The 26,621-nt window shown below is 35.0% G+C and overlaps 1 protein-coding gene across 1 annotated transcript in view; it reads left to right on the forward strand.

Moving 5' to 3' along the window:
* Positions 1-1,107: 1,107 nt before the first annotated feature.
* CNTNAP4 (contactin associated protein family member 4) overlaps positions 1,108-26,621 on the forward strand; it is a 261,580-nt gene continuing 236,066 nt past the window's right edge. The window contains exon 1 of the mRNA XM_056325765.1: positions 1,108-1,242. Within this exon, the coding sequence (XP_056181740.1) occupies positions 1,158-1,242 (85 nt within the window). The 5' untranslated portion in view covers positions 1,108-1,157. The remainder of the gene's footprint in view (positions 1,243-26,621) is intronic.

Consider the following 26,621-nt stretch of genomic DNA (forward strand, 5'->3'; position numbering starts at 1 on the left):
ACCAATAAGCAGGTTATTCCTCATACTTGAGGACTGTAACATTTGTATTTTAACATACAAAATTTATTGTGATTTAGCCTGTTTTGCAAAAACATTTTAGGCTACAGTTTAAATATAATGACGTAAAATTATTCTGAAGTTCTTTCCCAAGTGAAGCTTTTTTTTTCAACATAAAGTGAGTACAAACATTAGGACAGTTTAAAGACAGCTTCCTTTTTGCAAAAGTAGAGAAAGCAAGATGTGCTCTTTGTGGGTATTTGTTGGCAATCTTGGCAAAATTCCCAAGATTTTTGGGGAAGATTGGCACACTCATATGTTTATAAGTGTTTACTCACAGGAGCTGGGAATGTAATTCTTTGATGTCAGTATTATTAGCAGTAAACCTGAACCGGGATATTCACGGTGCATGTTTCTGAGGGGCTGCCAATCATTCTGTCCTATATGCTCACTTCATAAGTTAAGGCAGACCGCTCCTTTCACTTGCAAGCTTAGGTTCTCTACCACAGGCAAAATGCCTTCGTTCAAAAATGCAGAACTTGTAATGCCTCTGCAGCCGAAAGTGTAAAATGTACCATGCTGAAAAAATGCATAGAATGGCAGCATGCATAGCTGATGCTCCCTGTTCCCCCCTCCCCCCTACAAAAAAAAAAACCCAAAACCCCCAAAAAAACAAAACAAAAAAACCCCCAAACCGATAATGACAAAGAACTGGCCAAGGCGAGCATCCAGCAAGCGGCTCTGTGTCTGTGCTCATGTGCTGGCTGCTGTGCCTTATTGTCTGGCGTTCAGGAGCCCCACATTTCCTACCTGTCACCACAAGGGGTGTCCAGGACGCGCTGCCGGCGTGCGCCTTCAGTCACCGAGCTGTGCCGGCGAGCCTGGCAGTTCAGCCCTGACTGGTTCTGTGAAACTGGAGGAGCGATTCTCGCCGCTGCTCTTCAGGGATTGAGGCTGTTAGAGGGAGAAGCGACTTTGGAGGCGGGTGTGTGTGTGTGAGGAGATGCGGAGTGCGCTTGGCTGAGGTGCCTGGCCCCTGAGAAGCGCTGCGAGAAGAGGCAGAGACAGACAGTGAGGAGAGGAGGCAGGAGCAGGGCTGAAGTACAGAGAAGCTGTTTCCTAATACTCCGGTTCTTTCGGGTGTCTCACTGAATGTGAACATGGATTCTGTCACTGAAACCTTCCTGAAGCTGCTGTTTCTCCTGTCTGTTCCTAACTGGCACACGGCTGTGGCAGGAAATAAATGTAAGTATTGCATACGATTTAAAACTCAATCCAGAGTGTTCTGAAAACTTCTGGGATATTTTATTTGCATTTAGAATAAGTAATATTTTTGAGACAAATGCTTAGTGCTTGGAAATCGTGACAGCAAGTTGCTAGGCTGAAAATGTTCCAAAATCCTTCTACAGATTCTTGTCATAAATCTAGGTACAGAATATTGTTTATAAAGCTTACAGTCTAAGAGTATGCAAAAGCAGCATTTTGTTAAAGGATGTACAGTCCCATTTTCATTTTTGTTGTCTGTTTAAGTGCATCATTTTCCAGTGATTTGTGCCTTTCTTGGAAATTACTGGCAGATTTCTATTGTGTACTGCTTCAGCTTGGTTTTTAGCAATTTATAATTTTGAAAGCTGGTATCTGAATCTCCTGAATTAAGCTGGCACTTAAATAACTCTAATGGACAATACTGTGCAGTTCAAGAGCAGTACCAATATAACAAGGAAAAATGTGGGTAGCAAGACTTTATAGTCTCTGCATTGATTGCTTAAGGAGTATTGTTCATGCATGACTACAGAAGAGAATGCCATCTGTTCCAGCAGAAAGTTTTCAAAAAAATGAGTAATTCATAGTTAGCCAGTAGGGTGGTATTGCAAAATAAAGATGTTGATAACAGTTTTAAAGAAAATCTGCTCTCTAGGGAGGCAAATCTGATATATACCTGAAAATCTCTGTCTTCAGTGTTCAATTAGATTAAATACCTTTAAATGAAAAAGAAAAGAAAAAGAAAAAAAAAAAAACACACTACCCCTCAAAAAAACCAACCAAACAAAAAAAAACCACAAAAAAACCCCAACGACAAACCAAAAAAAATCCCAAAACACCTGTCCAGGAAGCTGATTTTCAGGGGTTTTATTATTCTGAAATTGTTCTGACCTATTCTTGATCCATTTGATTTGGCTTCAGCAAACTGAAGGATTCATTTTGCGTACATGTGGTAGAACAGTAGCCTAAATGCCAGATGATTGTAACCTGAACTGAGCATATTTTCTCCTCTTCCTGTTAAGGCACTGGTTGTGCATCACAGGAATGGGGTGGGCAGGAGCAATGCCTCTATGGGAAGAAAGTGCACACCAAAGCAAGGAGGAATGTTCAGGAATAACCTTACAGCCCAGTGGCAGGGGACAGCTCCCTGGAAACATTTAAGCAATGGCAGAGAAGTTAAGTTTGAAGTGCTCTGTAGGTCTGTAGCCTAGGGTTTTGCATATGGATGGTTTGTAAACTAAACATGCTCCCATGAGCCAGACATTCACATTACAGCACCAGAATGATCTTGTGCTGTCATTCAGTAATGATATCTCATTTGATACTCAAGTGCATAGTGTAGCCCTAAACATGAATACTAAGTTCCTCTTATTAAACACCCTGCTGCAATCCAGCCACAGCTTTAATTCTCTTCATCATTCTGCATTGTACAGTTTATGAATACATCCATTTTCACAAGACCATGATAATTGAATTGCACATTAATAGCATTTGGCACTATGCACAAAACTAAATCAGTTGCTTACAGGGAGGCATATTAAAACCACTGCAAAAAAGGCTTGTATCACACACCAAAGCAGGAAAGCACTAGAGGTCACTCTTACAATTTAGGAAGTAAGGTTTGAGTAAAAGGCTCAAGCTTCCAAATACAAAATTATGAAGGAAAAAACAAATCAGGTATGTAAGACATTTACTACTGGTGTTCTCAAATACTTCTGAAAAACAAGCCAGACTCAATTACAGTATCAAATAAGTGACTTGAATGAATAGATTTTTCACATATATGCTAGTATTTATAAATGTATAGTATTTTTATTTATTAGTAAGTCCTAAATCCTATGCCAAAACAATTATCTGAACTGAAAAAGTAAGAACTCTTCCCGTGCTACATGCAAGGAAACTGTTTGTGGGAAAAGTAAATTAAATTATTTAAATTAAGGAGGAGTGTGTGCTAATGTCTGAAGGGAACTTGGCCACTCTAATGCATATATTTGCTTTTCAATATCTAATCTGGAAAAATATTAAAATCCATCCATATATATATATATATGTATATTATTTTGGAAGTAAAAAATTCTGTGGTAGAATTAGTTTGTTTTAGAAGTTACAGTTTTCATCTCTACTATCAAGGTCTGAATCTGGTTAGGTTGCATAAGATCACTTCAGGAGAAAAGGTTTTTCATAATTACTGATTACAGGAGATCCATGCAGCAGCTGTTATTTGCTCGCTTGCTCTTACCTTATTCCTTTTTTCTTAAGAAGTTGACCAGGAATTGAAATCCTTTTCAGTAAGTTATTCTACTGTTGTCATAAATGTATTGAAATATTTACAAAACCAGGTAAAGTTTAGTTTTCCTGCATGAACATTGGTGGCTAGATTTTCCAGTAGGCTACCAATCATCAAAGAAAACAGGATTTTTTTAAAAAAGAATTAATTTCTTCTCAATTAATCTGGTTTTCATCTTTTAATTTCATGGTTCTTTCTCTAATATCAGATCCTGAATACCTAAATTTTACTTTGTCTTTCTTCAGACCAGCTGCTATTAAGAAAAGACCAAAGACCTTTACATGTCACCTTGAAGTGCCAATGTCAATGTTACTAAGTTATTCGTATATAGAAAAATTCTTGGATCAAAAATTGTTGTGGTCAGGACTATTTCTGTCTTAAAGAAATCACAGTATTGCTTTTTCTGACTAAAATGATTTTGAAGTTCTTAGGTTATCTGAAGGTGACAGACCCTATTATCTAGAATATGAATATATATTTCTGTGGTTTTATTTTAGGATTTTGTATTGGTTGGTTGCGTAGGTTTTTTTCCCCTGAAAAATAACACTGACACTTCCAATCAAGAGAGGAAATAATTGCTGCTGGAAACTCAAATCTTGTAAAAGTCCTGTACTAGTGCTGCTTCATGCTTTCCTGTGCTTTCTTCCTCCCAAATAATTGCACTTCCAAATCAGCTGAAAGAAGTTTAAAGTGCACAGCCATGAGTAAGTAACTGTATAAGGTCAAGTGTGAGTTTTAAATGAGGGATTAAAGCAAGTACTTCTAAGTTTTTTTCACTGGAGCTAGGAAACATTTTTATTTTATTGGGAACTGTCTCTACAGCTGTAAATCAGCAAGTTACTAAATCAGGCCTTGAGAACCTGCCAGAAATTGGTACTCTAATAGGTGCAGTAGCTTTTTTTTTTTTTTTTTTTTTTTTAACTCTCAAAAACTGAAGAATTGCAGAAAACATAATTAAACCCCCTACGCACAACTGAATTGTGGCTAAAAATTATTAAGGTTAAACTTGACAGTGAATGGAAATATAGAGAACAAATTAGAGACTTTCCATGTAAATTATCACATTTTTATACCTACCTCTTTTTATTAAAACTTGCCAGTTTTACAGATGGTTTTGTTGATTCAGATTTTCTTATTTGTACTGAAATGATCATAGTTTCTATAAATGCAGAAACATTTATTATTATTATTATTATTGCTGTTACTATTTTTAAATATAAGTGATTTCTTGCTAATGTTACGCTAGAAAACCCACTCTAAAGGTGACAGAGTGTGACTGTTAGTGATGCTGAAGTTTTCAAATAGAGAAGTGACTGATCACAGACCTTGACTATTATCAAATGTAAGTCATTGTACAAATAGTTTTCCCAGGGAAGAGATTACTTGCTACAAGAAAAAATATTGTATCTTAATTTAGAAAATAATTTTATTCTGTTGTTTGTCATTGGTACTAAACAGTTCCATAGGCTATCTAACAACTTTATGGAATCATAAAAAATATGCACACATGTTGTTGATCACAAAAAATTTAAGTTAAAATGGAATACTTTTACTATTAGTTTGTGGTTGATGTAAACTGTATGGGAGAAGAAACTAGAAACTTTCTTAATTTTCTTTCAACCTCATTAATATTTATATTCTGTTTATTATTATCTCTCTCTCCTCTGCAATAACAATGGAGATCCCATCAGAGATCAGGCCATCTCTGGGCAATTATTTATACTAATAAAACATTACAGACATCTCTAGCATATTTTCCATCTTCAAATCTAGTCCAATACCAATGGAAAAATCTATCAAAATTTGTTTCAGACTTTCAAGGTTGAGATTTCACAGAAGGGCCTTGTGTTGGTTATGCTAAGTATCATCAATAATTTGCATCCCATTGCTATAGACTTTTAAATTCCCATGAACATATTTGTCCTTGGGATCAGTCAGCAGGATGGATGGAGCAAATTTTGTCATGATTGATGGATAGTGACAGACAATTAATGACATTCTTGAAGTGGGATAGATTTAACCATAAAAAGAAAATGCAGTACATTATATGTAAAGCATGTTGTTAGCTCTAGTAATAATATTTGCATTATATTTTAGGGTATACTGTATTTTAGTTAAGTACCAGCCAGGAGTTCCAGAGTAATTGCTAACTTTTTCGCATTTTGATAATTTTGCAGTCATCAAAATTCTTCTTTCTTACAGAATAATTAGATGCAAGTATACATCTATGTTCATGCACAAGAATGACAACATTTTAATTAAGGTGTTGTTTCCAAATACTTGTGTCTCTCAAAGTCATGTATACTTCTATCACTGTACATGAGGTACAGTGCTGAAGTTTAGTATTTTTTTTGAATGCTTCTGTACTGCAGTAGAAAAGAACAAGTATTTTGTCATGTATTGATATGTCTCATATGATATATTTGCGAGTATTCTGCCTACTGATTCATTTTCTGTAAGAATTTCAACAGTCACAATTTGATAGCATCTAACAAGTTTAGGTGGAAAAAAAGTAGATGTCCCCCATCCCTCCCCCACCCCTGCTGCCTCCCCACCCTGAACAAGCAAATCAAAGAACACTTGTTTGTTCAAGAAGCATTACATCACTCAAATTTTTATTTTCTTTTCCCCTAAAATCCCTGTGCTTTGATGCTAATTGTGAGTTTGAGAGTCTGGAGTGCAATATCACATAGGATTAGGGCTCTGTTTTGTGGGAAAGTTAGAACTGTTTCTCAGTACTTTTATTTGTTTATTTGTTGTTAGTTACTTTCAGTTAATAAGGTGATAACAGAGGTGGGGGCAGTGAGATCCATCACTGATTCAAAGGGCTTTCCTTCCTAGAACACACCAGACAATTTGTTTAAGAATAATAAAGAAATACCAAATACTAAAATTAGTCATGTTTGTCAGTAACTCCAGATTTGCAAATTAAGTTTATTTAAGAGTTTTCTGAAGCGAAAAGTTAAAATTTGCTCTTCCCTCTCAGTTTTCAGGGTTTTTTTTATGAAAAGGGAAGGAAACCCAAAATGATAGTGATAACATTGGTTTTACATTTCTATACAATTGCTTGAGGTTTTGCACTGTTAAATATTACTAGGGTTAAATGTTTTGGTAGGTTGATCTAGTAGTTCTCGAATATAAAACACTTTTTTGTAATCTACAACTTGTAATTTCGGCAGTCAGCATCTGTGCATAGCTTCTGGATTAAAACTGAAAGAGTTATGTGTGTCTCAGTGTACAAATATGTGTTATATAAATGCCATTATGACAAAAGCTGTGCCTTTTAAACTTGAAAATGACAAAATGTATGTGAGATAAGAGTATGCTGTCACAATGACAATTTGTTCCTCCTTTGTAAAAAAAGTTGTAAAAAAAACCCACTACTGTTTAACTAATGGCAGTTAACTGAAATTTTGTCTCTCCAGTTTTTTATACTTACACATTTAATCATGTTTACTTATCTGTTGTGTATTTGTATTTTATATAGGTACAAGTATGGCATTACAGACTAATGTTTCTCAAAGGATTACTCTATAGGTCTCCTTCCGTAAGCTTAAACCTGTGGCAGTAACCTTGATTTAAACCTGTGAAACGCAGAGGGGAGTTAATGTCCAAACTATTTCATCTGTTTCACTTTTCAGAAGACAGTTTTCAGTGTTTAATACAATTGCTACGTGATTTTTTTTAGTAAGAAATACATAGTGTGCTACATAGTGTAGAAGGAAAAAATGGCACTGTTTATATTCCACTTAATGAGTATTTTCATTGCAGTAATTTGAAAAGTGATTGAATTCCTGAAAACTTCTGACATTTTAAGTAGATTAAAAATAGCAACTACAGAATTATTATTTAAATACAATACTCACTTAATAGACTACTGAAGAAAACTACCTTCAGGGTTTTAAATCTCAAAGGATAGAGAAAAATTATGGTTAGGAAATCTACCCAGCTGGGTAGCGGGTCTAATTACTTTTTTATCAAATAAATCTTGGTATTTGGTTGTGCTCAAGAATAAGTTATTACTTGTTCCTTGCCTGTTTGTTTCTGTAACAATCTTTTAGTACTTAACATATCTACATATGTGGTCTTGAAGGAAACATGGATTAGAAACAGCATGTTGGAATGTTCTAATTTATTCTTATTATTTAACGTCGTTCTTTATATAGCTGATATCTGAAGAGAACTTGCTGTTTCTCAGGTGTTTATCTGTACACTTTTAAACCTAAACAGAAAGTGGTTTTCAAAACTTGTCTTAAAAATATGATTTTACAAAGATTTTTTCATGATTGTATTTAAAATGCCACCAAAAATCCCCAGCTGTGTCTAGTTGACCTGTTCAGAGTTATTGTGAAAACACAACTTTAAAGAAAATTATAAACAACAAAAAAGAACTCTAAATGTGGTTAACACAATATTATTACTCAGATGCCATATAACCTAGTAAAAAACCTCACTAGGACAGCAAACAATAGATTATTATTAGAAAATATATAGAGCAGAGGTTTTGAACAAGACAGGAAGAGTAAGACCTTCAGAAGGTGACACACACTTTAGAAGTGATGCTGTAGACAGGCTGGGTTGCGTACAGGGAGCCTGGATCACTTTGCTTAGTTCACCTGCAGCATTGTACAGTATTCTCTGTTATGTTAGACTGGATGTGTTCAACGTGAATATTCTGTAATTATGTGAAAGTTTTCAGGAAAGATTGGAAAGTTTATCTCTTCAGGACTACAATTTACAGTAAAGGTCATATGATCACTGCTGTGCTTCATTAAGAAAATACTTCTGGAAGATATTTTAAATTAGAAATAGCTATATAGGAGCTGAAGAATAGAGACTTTCTGAATTTCCACTACTTCATTTATTAGCAAATATGCATTACTTTTGAGATATATGATGAATTGATGGATTCTGCAGAGACAGGAAAGTTGGGATATAAGTGTTTAAAATTAAATCTGGAACTTGGATGTTTGTTTCTTAGCTAGCTAAGTCCCTTTTTAGTCATATGAAAGAAAAAAATTTACAGGTAGAAATCATGCAGAAGATGGAAGGAAGAAATCTCATGCAAATTTAATTACCTAGTATGAGGTGATTTGCAGTGTAGAAGTATCATTTGTCTAATTACTGATTATGACTCTGAGTCTAGATGGCTAGGTCATCTGTAGGCTTTGTAGACAACAAAAATACATGATGTGGGGTCCAGTTTGATCAAAATTTCGTACCCAAAATGAATGTTAGAGAAACATATAGCAAGCTGTACTAACTGCCTTGTACATTAATTACCAGCTATATCCAATGCATTCATGTTTGACATTGAAGTTCGTAACGTCTCCCTTGTCTGTGTTTGGGCAAATGGGTTCTCCTTGACTTCCCAAGTGTTAAGGTTGCCACTATTATAATCCTAGATAAAATTTAGGGGCTAAGTGAGGATCTGGAAATGTCCTGCGAGCGAGACCTGAAAGGATTAAATACACAGATATTTTAACCATATGCAATATTCTGGCAAAGGGAAAAAATCTCATTAATTTAAATAAGCTGGAATTGCCCCCTCTACCCAGCTGAGACAGTCTGATCTTCCTACCCCTTCAACAAACCATGATTAAAGCTCCATCTTAACCCCAGTCCTATCAAAACATTATTTATTTTTTTTTTGCTTCTAAAGAAAACATAGAGTGAAAAGAGACAGTCTAATTAACAAAATCAGCAGAATGCTACAGCATTTCTTTTCATAAAACAGTAACAAAAGAGATAAAAGTGTCTTGGTAGTTTTACTTTAAAGCCTTTCTATTCTCTAGCCTCTAATGATGGTTATAGATGGACTGTTACATGGGATAGGAGGCCCTTTTGTGCTCCGAGCCAGCAAACTGTGGCTCTCCCTGTAACCTCTTTTCCTGATGAATGACATGATACCTTCCTACTATGCAGTGGTCTAGTTTGCAATAGTTTTGTAATCATGATGAGATTTAAGAATACTATTTAAGAAAAAAATGCAATCTTTAGTAATTAAGATTTTTTTTTTTAATCAATGAAAAATGACAGTGTGTCTCAATGTCCTTATTTAATTAAAGCTCCTAGGGAAATCAATGGGAGCTTTGCCTAAATAAATGTTGAATAAAAGCTTTAGAAAGAATGAACTGAATATTCATTTAACAGTGGTATGCTGCATAGATTGAATATAACTAGTCTCTTTATTTCCTTTCTATGTACCAGACTTTTCTTTTTGCCTTGTTTGGAGGACTCAGATACAGAACTGTGTAACAAACAAGAATTACTCATTTGTCCCACTTGACAAAAAATAAATATGTGAAGAAAAAGACATTTAGAATTTTAGCTAGTTCCTGTGGTTAGGGAATTCATATGCCTGCAGTGAAAAACTGCTGCTCTGTTTCTCTGAGCCAGTTGTAACATATTTTTTTAAACCTTCAAGATGATGGATTTTAATTTTCAAGTGTAAAATAGCCCCTCAAAACTTAGTACTTTCAGGAGTATTTGAATGCAGTGTAGTACACTGGGGGTTGCTCCGTTCTGCCCTCCAACTGACAAGGTGCATTGCAGTAACCCTTAGTTTTATGAGCCTAAATGTGTAATTTGTAGGACTGTTTTTCAATTGCACGTGCCAGCGTGCTCTGGAGTTCCACTGTACCCTGCAGTGACTACATTTATGTCCTCAAGCAAAGTCTGTCTCATAGTTGTTTTTCTACAGAGTAGAGATGTCCTCTAGTAATACAGGCTGAGAACAGGTCTCTTGGAGAAAGGAGTGATAATCAGAAAACTTATATGTAAATTATTGTAGCTTGTTTACTCTTACATATAACATATCCATAAATGTAAATGTATGTCACTAGATTATTTCACTGTAATATAAGAGAAACAGACTGGTGTTTGGTGTCATTTTTTAATGTACTTTGGGAAGATCTGGATGACAGTGATGAGCCTGGCACAAGAGGACGAGTATGACAGGGTTTTACTCATGAATCAGTGCTGTAAAAATGTTATTCTGCCTTCAGTAAGTAATTAAGTAAAATGTAATACAGAAAGAATTCAATAATAGACAAATGAGCTGCCAAACTTTTGTTCAGTTTTGATAGTCGCACTGTTTCTGTAAGAGGTGATCAATGTACTTTTTTTGTCTGGGTAAAACTTCTATTACATATAACAGTAAGTGTAAAACTCTCAGATGTCCTATGCACATGTGACAGGTTACTGGTAACTGTAGCACTATTCTGAAGAAGCCTTTAAGATATATTAGGAAATGTAGAAGTTTATTTTACAGAAGATCATTTTTTTCCATCTACTTGTCTATTATTAATGTGCTTTGGGGCAAGATGATTTCTTTTTCTCTTTCCTACCTGAGTACTCAAAAAGATCCATCTGTGTTCAACTGTAAACTTGTTTTGACTTTTGTGAACTGTGATTATCTCATAGATCACTCTCATGTTGTATAACTTTGCTTTACTGTGTCCTAATTCATTCTCCTTGGACAAGAAAACAAAGAATTTAAGAGATGAAGACTGGGGAAAAAGATGACTAATGTACAGGTACCAATATGCATATTTCTGTGACATCTGCAATGAAGGGTTTTTAATTTTGAACCCTTCGCAAATTGTCTACATCTGCTTGCTATCTTGCTGTAGCCCAGAAATAGTAGATATCCAGTAAGAGTGACCCACATTTTGAGCAATGGGTGAGGGATGGATTTAGAGTTATGCTGAACTTGTTCTCAATTACCTTTAGGATACTGCAGAAAGTAAGCTTTTTTCCGCAATCTGGTGTCAAGTTTCTGGAGGGGAAGGAATAATACATCTACCGTGATGAAGATTACTTTCTTCTTCATCTGTCTTTTCAGTGACTACACAGAAATTTGACAAAATTTTGTTTCTTTGGAAGGGTGTTAATGTATTCTCTGTAGATATTCTAGTTAAGGACAGATTGAGAAATTCTAAGAGAGAATTCTCTGATCTCTCTCACCTCTAGTAAAGTGTGTATGCATGATGGAGGTAGAGAAGCAGGTAGTTTCTCTTTTGATGTTTCCAATATATATATATATATTTAGTGTCTCAGTGGATATGTTTCTAAGATACAGCCATGGGTGCTGAAAATGTATGTTGAGAGGAATCAAATTATGTCAACTTTCAGTGTATGGTTGTGTATACATGAACATTATAGATTTAAAGGCATGATTCAAAAATCTACCAGTGAACTAGTATCATCAAACTGATAGTATCATGGATCACAATGTTTTATTTAGGAACTGCTGAATATGACTTTCATATTTACAAGTTTGGTTTCATACTTATTTATAGTTATTTTTGTCCATAGCTTGTTGAATGCTTTATTAACTTATCAACAGCTTTTAAAAAATATATTAATCTTTCACACCTGTATTGTTTGATAGTGGCAAAGGCATTATGATTTACTGATTCCATATATACTTAATTATTTATATTAATTTTATGGCTTTTATTGATGCACATTTAGAAAATAAAGTACATTTAGAAAACAACATTTCAAGTTGGATATGTCTTCTTTTCTTGGTCATTCAAATTGGATAAATACAACACAAAATAATCTTAAACCTAGAACATCCAGACTGTGAGGATTTTGAAATGTTCCTGTGATCCTGACCTTCCTACTTATCAGCAGAGAGATATGTGTAGGAGAAAGTGGTGGCGAAGGAGTTCCTCTGACTTTGGAACCCCACTGCTAAAACCGTGTTAAAACCACACTTACAGTAATGGACAGTTTCAGTCAGAAAATCAGGTACTATTTAGTGCAAAATCCTTTTTCAGAATAGAACACCGTAAAATACTGAATTTTTCTTAAACTGCAATCTCTCTTGAAACATGACAAGGTAAATGGGTGGTAAATGATAGTGGGTGGCAAGCACTCAGTGTGTTACCCACTTCAAATATAAATAGTGATCAATTTTATAGTATCCTTTAATGTCTGCCTAAAAGTATTTGAAAGATAGTACCATCATCCACCTAGATTTATTTTAATCAAATAACTAATTGTCATTTTTCATGTAATTAATCTTTGTCATCACTGAGAGAAGAATTCATATGCCAGATCATACAGTACTATCTGTATTAGAATGTGGACTTCATTATGAAGGAGGAATTTTATTATTTCTTCAGACTGAACAGAAATTTTATTTTCAAAGCCTAAACGTAAGACTCAGAAGAAAAGCAAACATTCTTTAAAATAATAAGTGGTGGTCTTCTACTGGTTAAACTACTGTTGGGGAATTTTTATTGTACCCTTCAAGGTGAATTTAATACATATTTGTGCTTAAATATGTAAAAATAAAAAAAGTAATTAATGAATCCTATTGCAATAGGTGGTTCTAAAAGGAGCCTGCAAAGGTGCCTTATGAGCAGATGTCTTAATACACTTGCCCCAGCACCAGTCCTGTGAGTGGTTTCATGATGCACATCAGTTCATCCTTAGGTCCATCCCTTGGCCCAGCTCTGCTTCCCAAAGGTGGCCCCTGGGGGCTTGCTGGTATTCCAGGATGGCTACAAGACAACATGGAGGAATTCTGTCTCTGGCATTCTTGCTCCCAGCCTGTTTAACTCCTTCTGCAGTTGGACCTTCTTGCTTTCCATGCCAGATCACTTCTCAGTCACAAATTTACCACTGCTGAGTACCTACAGTTTGAATTTACCCTTCATTACTTTTGTAGTTGTGTAGCTTTTTTCATACTTCTTTTATTTTTTAATTGAGAAGTACTTGAGAAATCTCCTTTTGTGGCTTACATGTTAAAATGAAATTGCCAGCAGACTGCTGATATATAATATTCCTGTTGAAGGTCCAGAGCATGGACATTCGCAAAACACAGATGCCCATGGCTTAGTCTACTATGTTCTCTAAAGAAAATTTAAAGTAAAGAATGATGCCTTGTCAAAATTTTCAAATGACTTGAAAATTCATTAATTTACTTAGAAACACTTTACAGTTTCTGAATGTACAGAAACTGTTCACAGAAGCAACATTTTCAGCATTGGTAGTTTATTTTGGTTTTATTTGTTTGGATTGGTTTGTTTCTTGATTGACTCTATTTTAGTTTTTTTTTCCAAGGGTAAAGTTTCCAGTAGCATGAAATAATGTTATGTGATTAATCAAAACAAAGGTTTGCAGATTCAGTGCTCTGATAGTGACACAGTATTTTGTAAACTCCCTCCCTTCCCTTTTGCAGGCATCAGAAATACAGATGCCAGATTGTTTCTTTTTATTGTGACCTCATTTCTTTCCTTGGCAAATTCTCCAAGAGTTGGAATTATCTCAGTTTCTGACATGTGGTTTGGCTGCCAAGACCAGCTTTGGCTACTCTGCTCTTCCCTGCTTCTTTCTGAGAAACATGGAGGTGTTGTAGTGATAAAAGTAGATGGAGATGCATCCTTCCATCTTGAAAGTTTTGCATGTTCTTGAATATTTGAAGCATCAACTCATTAAAAAGTGAAAAGCCTAACAGTCACTTAAAATGTGTACTGCTGTAGCCCATCTGTAACACTTCACCTTTTGTGCTAGCAAATGGCTTTACTCACGAAGGTTGTGCATGTCAACACTGTTTGCAGGTACAGTGTTGGTACCTTGTACAGCTTTTTATGCTTTCTTTTGGTATTATGTACATTTCTGTGAAACTCCAGTATTCAAATTGAATACAAATTCAAATAATTGTATAAAATGAAAGCTTTTGAAGATTCTTTTAAATCTAATCTTTTTAATTGTGGAATAGAAAAAAACAAAACAACATTAAATGAGTTATCTTAGTGAAGGCATGAACAATCTGCATGCAGCTCTCAAGGTTTTTAAACATGAGTCCCATTCTGGGTTCCCAGTCCTGGCTGTCAAAGAAGGACATCACCAGGGACCTAGCTGACATCAGCACCTATAAAACAGCAAGGTCTTTTAAATACATTGCCTGATTTTCCCCTTGTTTTGAATCTCAGATTTCTTGCGCACCTTAGCTGTTTTTTATTTTTGAGCTTCATTTTTGATTTTTTAATTGATTGTAGTGTCAGGTGACTTCTGTCCTTATTGCTCAAAATTGGGGGTGGGGGGTACTCTATCATTTAATTCTCACAAGTTAAACTTCATATTATTTTATGCATTATATCAATGAATTCTTTAGGCAGGCAAGACTGCACTTGTAACTATGTATTTGCAAATCTAGATGTAAAAATATTACTGCATACAGGTGGGGGTTCTGTAATTTTTTTTAATAAATAATGTTTGTTAAATTTATTTTAATAAAAATATTTAGCATATGTTTGCATCTTTTTAATGTGATTCACACTGCAGAGCTCTATTTGACCTCTCTTTTGTAATCAGTTTTTGCATATTTTTTCTATTTATGTTCATGTGTAATTGCATATGTGAATTTAATACAGGTCACAAGTAGTTTAATTGCAGATATCAATGCAGAACCTGCCTAAGGATGATAAAGAAAAGATCTGCTGTTGCTGTTTTGAGTATGTTTCAGCGTTAATTTTGGTATACATTTGGAGAAAAAATACAAATGCAGAACAACCTGCACATTTTTTTTTTTCTGGGAGATTTTTAAATGCCTTATTCACAGCTACTGTGTGTTCAGCTCACATCAGAGACTGACACATTTCCAAATGACAGAAAGGTTCTTTTTAAAGCCACTTTTCCCTCATTGGTAGTAGTTTTGACCATTTCTTTGTTCTTTTCTGTCACACCATTGAACAGAGCCTTTTTTTTTTTTTTTTTTTTTTTAGTGAAAACACTGGTTTGTGTCAAAAGAACAGATAAACAATCATGACTGTTAAGAAATAGCTGATTTTTATTAAGGTTTCTAGTGGCAACTGATGTTCTCCTTGCTAGATTGGTGGATTCCATTTACAGGGTCCAGCAGGAATCCAGATGGAGAACATTCCTGATTGGTCTCTGTGGAATTTTGTGAGCAAGGCAGGTTATAGGGTATGCTACTACTGCATGCCTTCTGTAAGTGGTAAGCTACAGAAGCTAGCAAAGCTGTGCCAACAGCCAAATGTTGAAGTGTTTTTATGTGTATTGGTGTATGTGGTTCCCAACACATGTATTTTTTCTGCTTTTAAGTAGAATATCAACATTCTGTCTGTTCCTTCTGGTTTAATTATATTCTGGCATAATTATAAAAGAAACATACCATAAAGTTATAAACTTTGGACTGCTTCTTGTCTTAAAGCTTTTCACATTGACTATGAGCTTTCAAAACCACATGGTAACTCTATAGACCTCATCTCAGGTCTGCCTTTATGTTTTAGAGAAATGAACTGGACATTCCTGATTATGCAAGTGCGTGTGGTAGATGTTGCTACATGTACAAACAGTTCCTTTCCTCTTTGCATTTGCAATGCCTGCCCCAGCAGAGAGTTTCTTGTGAAATAGGGTTAGGTAGATTACATTCTTTTTCTGCATGTACCACAACAGCAAGTAAAACTGTACAATTGGTTTTTTGACCATGTGGTGCAACTTCAAGAGTCCACTGATTTCAAAACCTTGTCTTGACACTTAATGTCTTTGATAGTGCTATATTTAATCAAACCCCTCAAACCATAGCTGCTTCCTTCACCACTCACCTGCACCCTGCTGCCAGTTCAAATTATTGATCTAATAGCAAGAAATGCATGTTCTGACATTAAAGATAGGCACCGTCATGAAGAGAAAATTGATAGATAATACATTACTGATTAGAGCAGAGGCATTCATCGGAATGACAAGATGAGCTTTATTTTAATATTGGATAAATCCATTAAGCAATAATGAAATGCAGTGTTTTTCTAGACACCATGCTATACTAGGTTATTTTTCTATTTGTTTTCTTTAGAGGTGAAACACATTTATTTAAGCAGGCCAGCAAGATACAATATAAAGCAAAGCACAACCTTTTTGCATTTGCAGTGATATATACAACTTGTATAGAAATGTGAGAAGGCTGTGCTAAGCAGAAGTGTCCATCAAGGGATTTCCTCTCTATATGCAAGCAAAGGCTGCTCCCACTGAAAAAGGATGAAGAAAGATTTGAGAAGCTAGGGTCAAAAGGAAAATGAATTAATTAGGTCAGACAATGCATACTTTTCAGAAAAAGGAGCCCATACTTCTGCTATTTGCTGTACCTTTGAGGTTTCAGTGTTTGTCAAGAGATTAAGATGTTATCATCTTCAGCATAAAATGATCTTTTTATTTATAGCTTGAGTAAATAAAACAGTGGAAGCTTATATAAAATTATCATTCTCCTAAAAAAATGACGTACTGATAAGAGATGTGATAATTTAGCTGACAAAGTAAGAGCTTTGTGGGTTGGCCTGATAAATATGAAGTCAAATTTCCCTCAAATTCCAATCATTTTTTTTTTAAATGAGTTATTGGACTGCAAGATTTATTTCACAAGTAAATTGAAAATTAAATTATGCCTCAAAGGCCTTATTACTTCTTTTACAACAATTTAAAAATGTGGTATTTATGAAAATTCTTTTGGAATATTACTTTCATACAATATTTCAGCTCTATTACAACACAAGGGAGAGTAAAAAATACATTTTTCCTTTCTTATTTTCCTACTTCTCTTTAATAGATCTCATCATAATTTTGCAATGTTGTACTCCAGGAATGAGTGGAAACGGTAATCCTTGTGCAGTACCTGTGGTTTTCATTTTTTAGATATGCAGTCTGATTAGCTTTATTGATGTTATACTCACATAATTATGATAGTGTTAACAATCTAAAGCAGGAACTCGTCAGGCTGATTATCTGTATGTCCATGCAATGTCCCTCAATGTACTACAATTACAATGCACTTGCAAAATTTCAACACCCATTATATGTAAACTGTTGATTTTTCCTTAAAAGTTCCCTTTTTAAAATGCTAGACTTTCTGTTTTATACGATGAGGCTTGACTTCATGTTGTGGTTTAACCCCAGCCAATAACCAAGTGCCACACAGCCGCCTGATCACTCCCCCCCACTGGGATAAGGGAGAGAACTGGATGAGCAAAAGTGAGAAAACTCGAGGGCTGAGATAAAGACACTTCTTTAATAGGTAAAGCAAAAGTTGCTCATGCAAGCAAAGCAAAGCAAGGAATTAATTCATCACTTCCCATGGGCAGGCAGGTGCTCAGCCATCCCCAGGAAAGCTGGACTCCATCACATGTAATGGTTACTTGGGAAGACAAATGCCATAAATATGAACTTACCACCTGCTTCCTTCTTCTTCCCCCAGTTTACGTACTCAGCATGACATCATATGGTATGGAATGTCCCTTTGGCCAGTTTGGGTCACCTGTCATGTCTGTGTCCAGTCCCAGTTTCCCAGCCCTCTTGATGGCAGTGCCCAAGAAACCAAAAAGTCCTTGATGTAGTATAGACACTGCCTAACAACAACTGAAAACATCCGTATGTTATTAACATTGCTCTTACACCAAACCCAAAGCACAGCACTGCTCCAGCTACTGAGAAGAGAATTGACTCTGTCCCAGCTGAAACCAGGATACTTAGTCAGTATATTTTATATTTTTGTAGTGTGTTATTAATTCAATGGAATTTTATCATTCATCTGAGAACAAGCAATCAGTGATGCTGAATTTTATGTCCCATTACTTTATTTTTTCCTTGTGAATGTGTAATATAAAATGTGAACATGTCCCCTGAAAAAGGAACATTTTCCTTTCTGTAAATCTCCTAATCCAGAGTGTAAAAAATCGTGATTTGTTTTCTAGTTTCTCTTTGACAGTCCAAATGATTGAGGGCTGTGGATGAGATTCTACCCAGTACCACTGGCCTATAGTAAATTGTTTATATCCATATCTTTGAGGCTGGGGTGTGGATTTCTAATCCTTCATGTTGAGACAGCAATTGATTGTGATAAATTTTAAGCATCCACTTGCTTTTTCGCAATTGTTCATACTAGTAGGTAATTTTATGTCATCCTATGACTGACTAATACACTTCAGTCGTGTCTATCTAATGAGCTTGTGACTTGAGGTGAAAAACTTGTTATTTCCTGTCAAATACATGACCTTGTACTTTCTGGTGCCGGATCCCATTGTATTTCTTACTCTGACATCATCTGTTTCTTATGATATGTTGATTGTGCTCTGTATCAATGACACTGAGTTTTACAGTGAACTGAATTAATAAACAAATCTCTATTTTTGTTTCACTCTCTTAATGAAATTAAGGAATGTCATGATTCCCAGCCTGTTAATTTGCCTGAAGTTTGATTCTTCCCTTCTCATTATCACCCATTACTATTTTCCTGTTCTTATGCAGTATGTAGCTTCTTTTCTCATCTACTCATGAATGACTAGCAGTTTCCTATGCCGCAATAGATAAAATCAGCCACTGCTTTTCAATCTAAAAATTGTTTGTTATAGAAAACCATAGATTACTTTGACGTGATCTATATTAGATAACCTTTGTTCCATTTGATCTAGTTTCCCATTTGTCTCCATTTTCTTAAATATTCTTTCCTTCAAAATTATTCTAATGTCGCACATATTATTGAAGTCAGATTTACAGATTTTTACTGCCTGCTTTGCATGCCTCCTACCTTCCTTGCCTCCTCCATTCTGTATTTATACTATACACAGTATTGTCCAGCTATTCACTGCCGATTCCCCCCAATATATTAGTTTACTCTGTTTGCTTTTGGATCAATGGTATCTTGTGTCAACTTTTCCGATTACAAGGATACAGATTTCAGTCTGAACAGAGCTGGAGTATTATAATCCACTGCTGGTTTTGGGGTTATTTGTGTGTGTGTGTGTTTTGGTTTGGGTTTTAATTTTTTCACATTATCCTTCCTGCCTTTGTCCCTTTGGTCACACAAAATATATTGAGAGACAGAGATTGTTATATAACTTAGTAGCAAAACCATTTCACATTTCATATAAAATTATTTCATGCTTCAAGAAGAAATGAGATATGTGTTACAAGAAGTAGAATGTCTCATCAATAAATACAGGCAGACTATACTTGTTAAACATACTGATTCGCAGAATTGTGGATATTAAAAGATAAACTTGTACTCAGAATTCATTCTTAAATTACACTATAAAATATGAGTGGCAATAGCTGGTAAATCCCTAAGCAATATGAACCTTAGAAACATTTCTGGGATTATTGCCTCTAAAAATACTTTGCATAACTTTGCATATACTTAATTTTATATTTGCTTTTTATTATATTATGAGGGGAAAATTCACTTTAATTTTGCACTGTTTTTCTTTTACCTGTTTTCTAAACCTGGTTAAATCAATCAATGTACCTGAACTGCTGCAAATCAATAGATGGTTTAAATTTAATAAAAATGCCTAGTAAAAATGAAGACCCCCACCATATAAAAACAAAGGTAACACAGGAGTGATTCCTGTCTAATTTCCTAAATAAATTGTGCCCAATAAAAATGTTTTAGTTCTATACTGTATTGTTTACATACTTTTTTATTTTTTGTAATAATTAAAAATATCTCTCCCTTCTAAGTTCCTGAGTAGAGGTATTTTGGAATATACTTGAGTTTGTTTTAAAAGTTATTGATCTATGCCACTCAGCCAATTAAGTCTTTATAAAATATTACATGGAATCTCACCGTGTATTTTCTGTAACTGTGTTTATCTCAGCGTAGCACATACGTTAATAATTGTAAATAATTACAACAGTAGTATATAGAAATTTCTTTATATGAAACGGGGAAATACTCTGTTTGTCTGCAGTCATCCAGTTTTGAACCTCTCTTGATATGTATAAACTTAAAAGAAAATGATTAAATTGTGCTGCATTATAACAGTAATGGGCTATCATTTTGAATAAATACAAGCAGTTAAATGTAATGATTGTTTTATGGAAATTACTTTGGCTTATTCCCAATTTTAGGGCACTTTTATTATGTAAATTTAAATAACTTTTAGCTAACTATTACATTAAACAACAATATGAGCAGTGTAATAGTACCTCATTGAATTAGACTAAAAAAGAATTGCCAGTGGATTATGTTGAAATGTTTGTATTATGTGACATTCAATCTCGTAAGGTAACTATCCTGAGATGCTGTTTCGTTGCTATTTATCTTGTAGTCTTTTGATCATATAGGCAGTGTGGCAGTTTCTTTGCTTGATTTAGGGTATTGGTTGTTCGTTTACACAAAGGAAGATATTAACATTCCACAGTAACCCAATGCCTTCCCAACCCTGAAAAAAAAGATAAAGGAAGAAAGAAAGTAAACTTAATGATTCTGTGTAATTGACTTGGGCTTTTACCTGCTTTCAGACTGCATGTTTTTGAGACTTCTGTGAGGAGAAAACATAGTATTTTTGCTTTTACCTTAAAATGCCAAAACTCCTAAAAATAATTTTTACCTGCTCTAGACAGTTTCAGTAGAGTGCACTAAGTATTGGCTGTATTTTAAAAATACTGAGGAATTAAAGGTTAGTTATCCACCTCCAATGTGTATGTCTGCTTCCCGTGTTTTTTTTTTCCAAGGGTTGCTTTTGGTTTTTGTTTTATTTCCTGGCAGACTCACCACGAACTCTCCTGCTGCAGGCCAAGGTTCTCTAGGACTCTGTGAAATGAAAAATATAAAATTTATTTATAGGCAGTCCAAACCTCAGCTTTTTTGAAAGCTCTCAATCTTGATATAGCTTTCTCCAACCTTGTTTTTTCCCATTAATATTTAAGACACCATCAGTATATTCATTCAGTCACCACAGACACTGATTTTATGTGTGTGTGTGTGTGTGCATGTGCATATGCTATTCTCAACTACAGTGGAGAAAAAAATCTATTTTCTTTCTACTCTTAAATTTGATTTTTCTCTCTCATTAAAAAATAGAATTGATGAGGAGAATTAATAGCAAAAAAACCCTGACAGTAAGATCTGACATGATCATATTAAAAGGATTGAACTCCTATAAATAAGTTTTTCTGTAAGTGGAAGAGGTTGGGAGCAGCTGACTGAATTCTTTAACCCTTCAAAGACTGAGAATGTATGCATGCAGATATAAATCATACTGGGGTTTGGTCCTGCCTGTAACATGTATACATGCTACATATACATGTTTGACACTAATGAATGGAGCTGGAATAAGAAACAGTTGTTGGAACTGAACTTCCAGTTCACTACATGTGAAATATGCTGTGTGAATTAATTCATTTTGTTTCTGTCTGAGGAGGGAAAAGTAGAAAGTGCCACAAGCCACCTTTCTGTGGATTTACATCTTGCGGTGTCAGACTGAATGTATATAGACTGATGCAAGACATTTTGAGCTCCATTGCAAACATTTGCCAGGTTTTGTGATTATTTGCTGTTGATTGTGTGGATTCTCTGGTGTCTTATGATAGTCCATCTGGCCGCCTTGCCTGCAGCCAGTATACTAATAAAATCCTTTCCTTTATGTTTTCAAAGTTTTTAGGAACTTTGTTAACCTTAGAACCTCTACTGTTCTTTATGTTTCATTGAAATTAGGAAACAGAATGAAAGGTGGGCCACAGAATGAAGGGGATACAAAATTAATCATATACACTATGCACATATATATTTATATATATATTTACATAGCTGTTATGTCTTATTTTTTAGGTAACCGAGTTAAGCTGTTTATTTTTTTCTTCATGTTCTCCTTTCTTCTTTTAAATTCTTGGATGAATTGGGAGAAAATAACTGCCCAGTTGTGTAATGCTCGGGAGACAGCCATTAAGTCTTTTCTTTGCTTCATTTACGCCATCTGGTATGTCTCAGAATTGTTTTGAAGGTAAGTATCTTGACAATTTGACACACTCAGATGGCACACTAAAGTGTATTGTGAACTAAGTTGGATATATATAAATTCCTTTCAGTTTCGTTATATGTGTTGCACCAGAACAACATGGAAAGGATAAGCTTCTGGTGCAAATCTGAGTGCAGAAAAGCAGCATCCTGCCTCTGGTATTTTGGAATACATTTATCCAGAGCAAATGTTAAGAAAAGCAAACTGAACAAGAAGATGGGCAGAAATCTTGCTGGTTAGTTCTGCTTCAAAGTAGATAAAAAATATGTCTGTGATTTTTCTTCTATTTGCTGTTTGTTTTTCTTGTAAATGTTAGGAGCTTGTTCGAAGGAGAATCTTACAAATACTGTACAATGAGGAAAGACACTTTCTAGCATTTTGAATGTGGTTGTGTACTACCACCATCTGAGAACACCAGGTTTACAATTGAAACAATATTAAGGACAGGGCTCCTCATCACCTCACCCTCGTGCACCCCCACACCCACACCCCTACACCCCCAGGTTTTCTTCCCCTTTCTTTCCACCCTCTGAAGACAACAGGGCAAACATGTTCTGACTGATATATTTAATATAAATATACATAAAATTTTAATTCTAATTAAGCTAAGTAGAAGCGCGCAGAGCATAAGTCAGCATGAAAAAGAACAATTTTAGCAGGCTGACTTCAGAGGCTGATGGGTTGGTATTGAAAAACAACCCTCCCAACCCAGGTGACAGGTGTGGATGAAATTTACAATTGTCCTAACAACTCAGATGTAGTTTCCCAGGTCTGCTTCAATTCCATTTCCTATGAAAATACATACTGAATCTGACGGAAAAAAACAAACACACATCTGCCCCAAAATAAACCAAATAAATATAAGAAAAATAATATTTAGAATGATCACCTGACATAAATTATAAATACAATGTAGGCAGCCATGCCAGTTCAGGTAGTTTCCTTCATTCATAATATATTTACTTCACAGAAGAGAAGACAATCACTATCTCTTCAAGGATCAAATTTTAAAACTGATTTATAGGGAGACTTTTTTCTTCCTCTTTTTGTTCTGCATTTCTGTACTTTGGTCATAGAAGTTTATTTATAATCTTTAAGGAGAAAACAATGACAGTGAGATAAATATGATTTTTTTTTAGATAAATCACTTTTGGATCTCATTGGAAATTTCATTTTTTACTTTTCTAAAACTTGAGTTGTATTTTATTGAAAAAATACATTGCTATTGTTTAAATTAAATATTAGTTTTACATCAATTCAACTTGAATCAAATTCCTGTTTACTGCTGGACAGAAATATTTCAGTCATATAATTTAAAGATAATTTCTATCATTCTAGGCTCTTGCAATGTCTCTTGGTGCTCTTAGCTACATTAAAGCCTTGTATTTTTGGCTAAAGTATATGTTCTGTAATGCACTTTGTTCTTCTTTGTAACTGAGCATCACAGAAAAGGACTCATAAGAAAATCTGAACAACAACAACAACCCCCTTCCCCCCCCAAAAAAAAAGTGAATTTTTAAACTACTGCTTCCAGAAGATTTTTTTTTTTTAACTGTCTAGAAATTAAATATTCTAGATTACTGTTTCACAAAGGTGGGGAATTATGGATCTTTTCATTTCATAGATACCTTTCACCCACAGTCAGGGTGAAAAAAGGATTAATTTTACAGAGACAGAAATATTCCCTTTTTTTTTCTTCATTCATTTTGTTAATCTAATAAATGTCTCTTGACATGTGTAGAACAATACAGTTCAGTCAAGTTCAGTCAAACAGGATTTGGATAAATCCTTGTCACACATGAATTACCAGATGTTATGATCATGTTTTGCCATTTTTATTTAATACAATATTTATTAAATAACACATAAAATACTAACATGCCAAGAATATTTCATTGTTTCTATTGAAAATATTTTTAAATCTCAATTGCTTTACAGAAGCATGATTTTTTAATTTTAATTGTTAATATTTAGATACATTATTACTAAATTCCTTTGCTTTCTGTAATAGTCTTAGATATGAATGGCAATAAATACTTGTAAAGTCACATTTTTTCCAAGGTACTCTAACTCCCTAGTTTTGTAGTTATTCCTGTATTCCTCCAGGGCCTGGAGTCATGTGCAAGACACAAGAGTTCATAGTACCTTATCTCCACAAGTTCCATGACAAATTTTGCAGTCAGCAGGTTTATCAACAAAGTAGTTAAGAAATATGAGTTACATAAATATAGATTCATAGAATCATAGATAGAATGGTTTGAGTAAGAAGGGACCTTAAAGGTCAAGTAGTTCCAACCCCTCTGCCATGGGCAGGGACACCTTCCACTAGGCCAGGCGGCTCAAAGCCCCATCCAGCCTGGCCTTGAACACTTCTAGGGATGGGGCATCCACAACTCTGAGCAACATGTTCAGTGCCTTACCATTCTCATAGTAAAGAATTTCTTCCCAGTATCTAATTTCAATCTACTGTCTTTCAGTTTAAACCCATTCACCCTTGTCCTATCCCTGCATATCCTTGTAAAAAATCCCTCTCCAGCTTGCTTGTAGGTGCACTTTAGGTACTTGAAGGTGGCTATAAGGTCTCCCTGGAGCCTTCTCCAGTCTGAACAACTCCAGCTTTCTCAGTCTGTCTTCACAGGAGAGGTTGTCCAGTCCTCTGATCATCTTCTTGGCTATCCTCTGGTCTTGTTCCAACAGGTCTATGTCCTTCTCATGCTGGGGACCCAGAACTGAACTCAGTACTCCAGGTGGGATCTCATGGGAGTGGAGGATCTCCTCCCTCAATCTGCTAGTCGTGCTTCTTTTGATGCAGCTCAGGATATGGCTGGCTTTCTGAGCTGCAAGCAGACATTGCTGGGTCATGTTGAGCTTCTTGTCCACCAGCAGCCACAGGTCCTTCTCCTCAGGGCTGTTCTCAATCCATTCTCCCCCCAGGCTATATCTGCAGTTGGGATTGCCCCAACCCAGGTGCAGGACCTTGCACTTGTCCTCATTGAACTTTATTAGGTTTTCACGGGCCCATCTCTTAAGGCTGTCAAGGTCCCTCTGGATAGTACCACTTCCCTCCGCGCTGGCCACACCACACAGCTTGGTGGCAAACTTGCCGAATATATATATATACACACACATACATATATATATATTTAAAAAAATATTATATATACATATATAAAATATAATATATACATGATTAAGATATTTACAAGTATTTGCAATGTGTAATTAATAAATACATATATATTTACATAGCATTTCAAAATTTCATGTACATTAAACAATTAAGTACAAAACAAGTATAATGTCAAGTAGAGGTTCTTTCTGTCCCTGAAAGATAGCCTTCCAAAAATCAGAAATATGAGGTTTCTAACCTGATACAGGACAAAATAATGAAATAACAGAAATATTTGTGCTACCTGCATGTGAGCTAATTAAAGTTCAAGCAGGAGTCCAGGTACTGAACTAAAAAGTACATGTTATGTCTATACTTACATGCCAGCTGGGGAGTGTTTCAGCAGTGGGACTTCATTACCTGCATTGTTAGAAATAGTCAGTATGGTCATACGCAAGTTTGTGGTCTCTTCTTCAGCACTCATTCCCAGGTGTACTAGGTGAATTAGCATGTACCAGAAGTTTGGCTATGGTTAACCTATTTAGGTTGCTGGGAGAGTTGCGTAATATGAAGATTTTTGTTGCTGAATGGCCTCTGCACTGAGTATATCACAGGCACATTTCATTTATTATTGTAAGTGTAGCATTTGTAAACTGCTCTACCTTCCATTTTACAGTGCAGATCATGCCTTTATAAGGTGGTCATATGGACTTCTGCAATATCAATTATCTGAAGCTAAACTTTATCCAGAATAGTGCGCTTCCAAGAATACTATGAATTTTAGGAGTGATGGCATGATTTGAATTCAAGTCAAATTTTCCAGTTAAAAAAACTAAACAAAACATCTGTGTCTTCTCCCCAGAGTCCTTAATTAATGGAACAAGTTCCTTAGGAAAAAGGTAGAACAATTTTATGCTCCATTCACTTCCTATATGCTGACACCCTTTAATGCCTTATAAAGACACATTTTAATTTACCAGGAAACAATATAAATGATGAATGAATGATATACTACTATTTTTAGTCTTTATAAAACTAGAAATAGTTAACAGTATTATTGTTTTTGGGAATACTTGCTAACTTACCACAAACTCCTGCAAAGTATGTTTATAGCATCTCTTATTTCCAAATCAAATTTTAAACAGCCTTTCTACAGAATTAAACACTTGAAAAGTAGCTTATAATATCAGTTGAAAAC

Source organism: Falco biarmicus, chromosome Z (assembly GCF_023638135.1).
Source record: "Falco biarmicus isolate bFalBia1 chromosome Z, bFalBia1.pri, whole genome shotgun sequence".
NCBI lineage: Eukaryota > Metazoa > Chordata > Aves > Falconiformes > Falconidae > Falco > Falco biarmicus.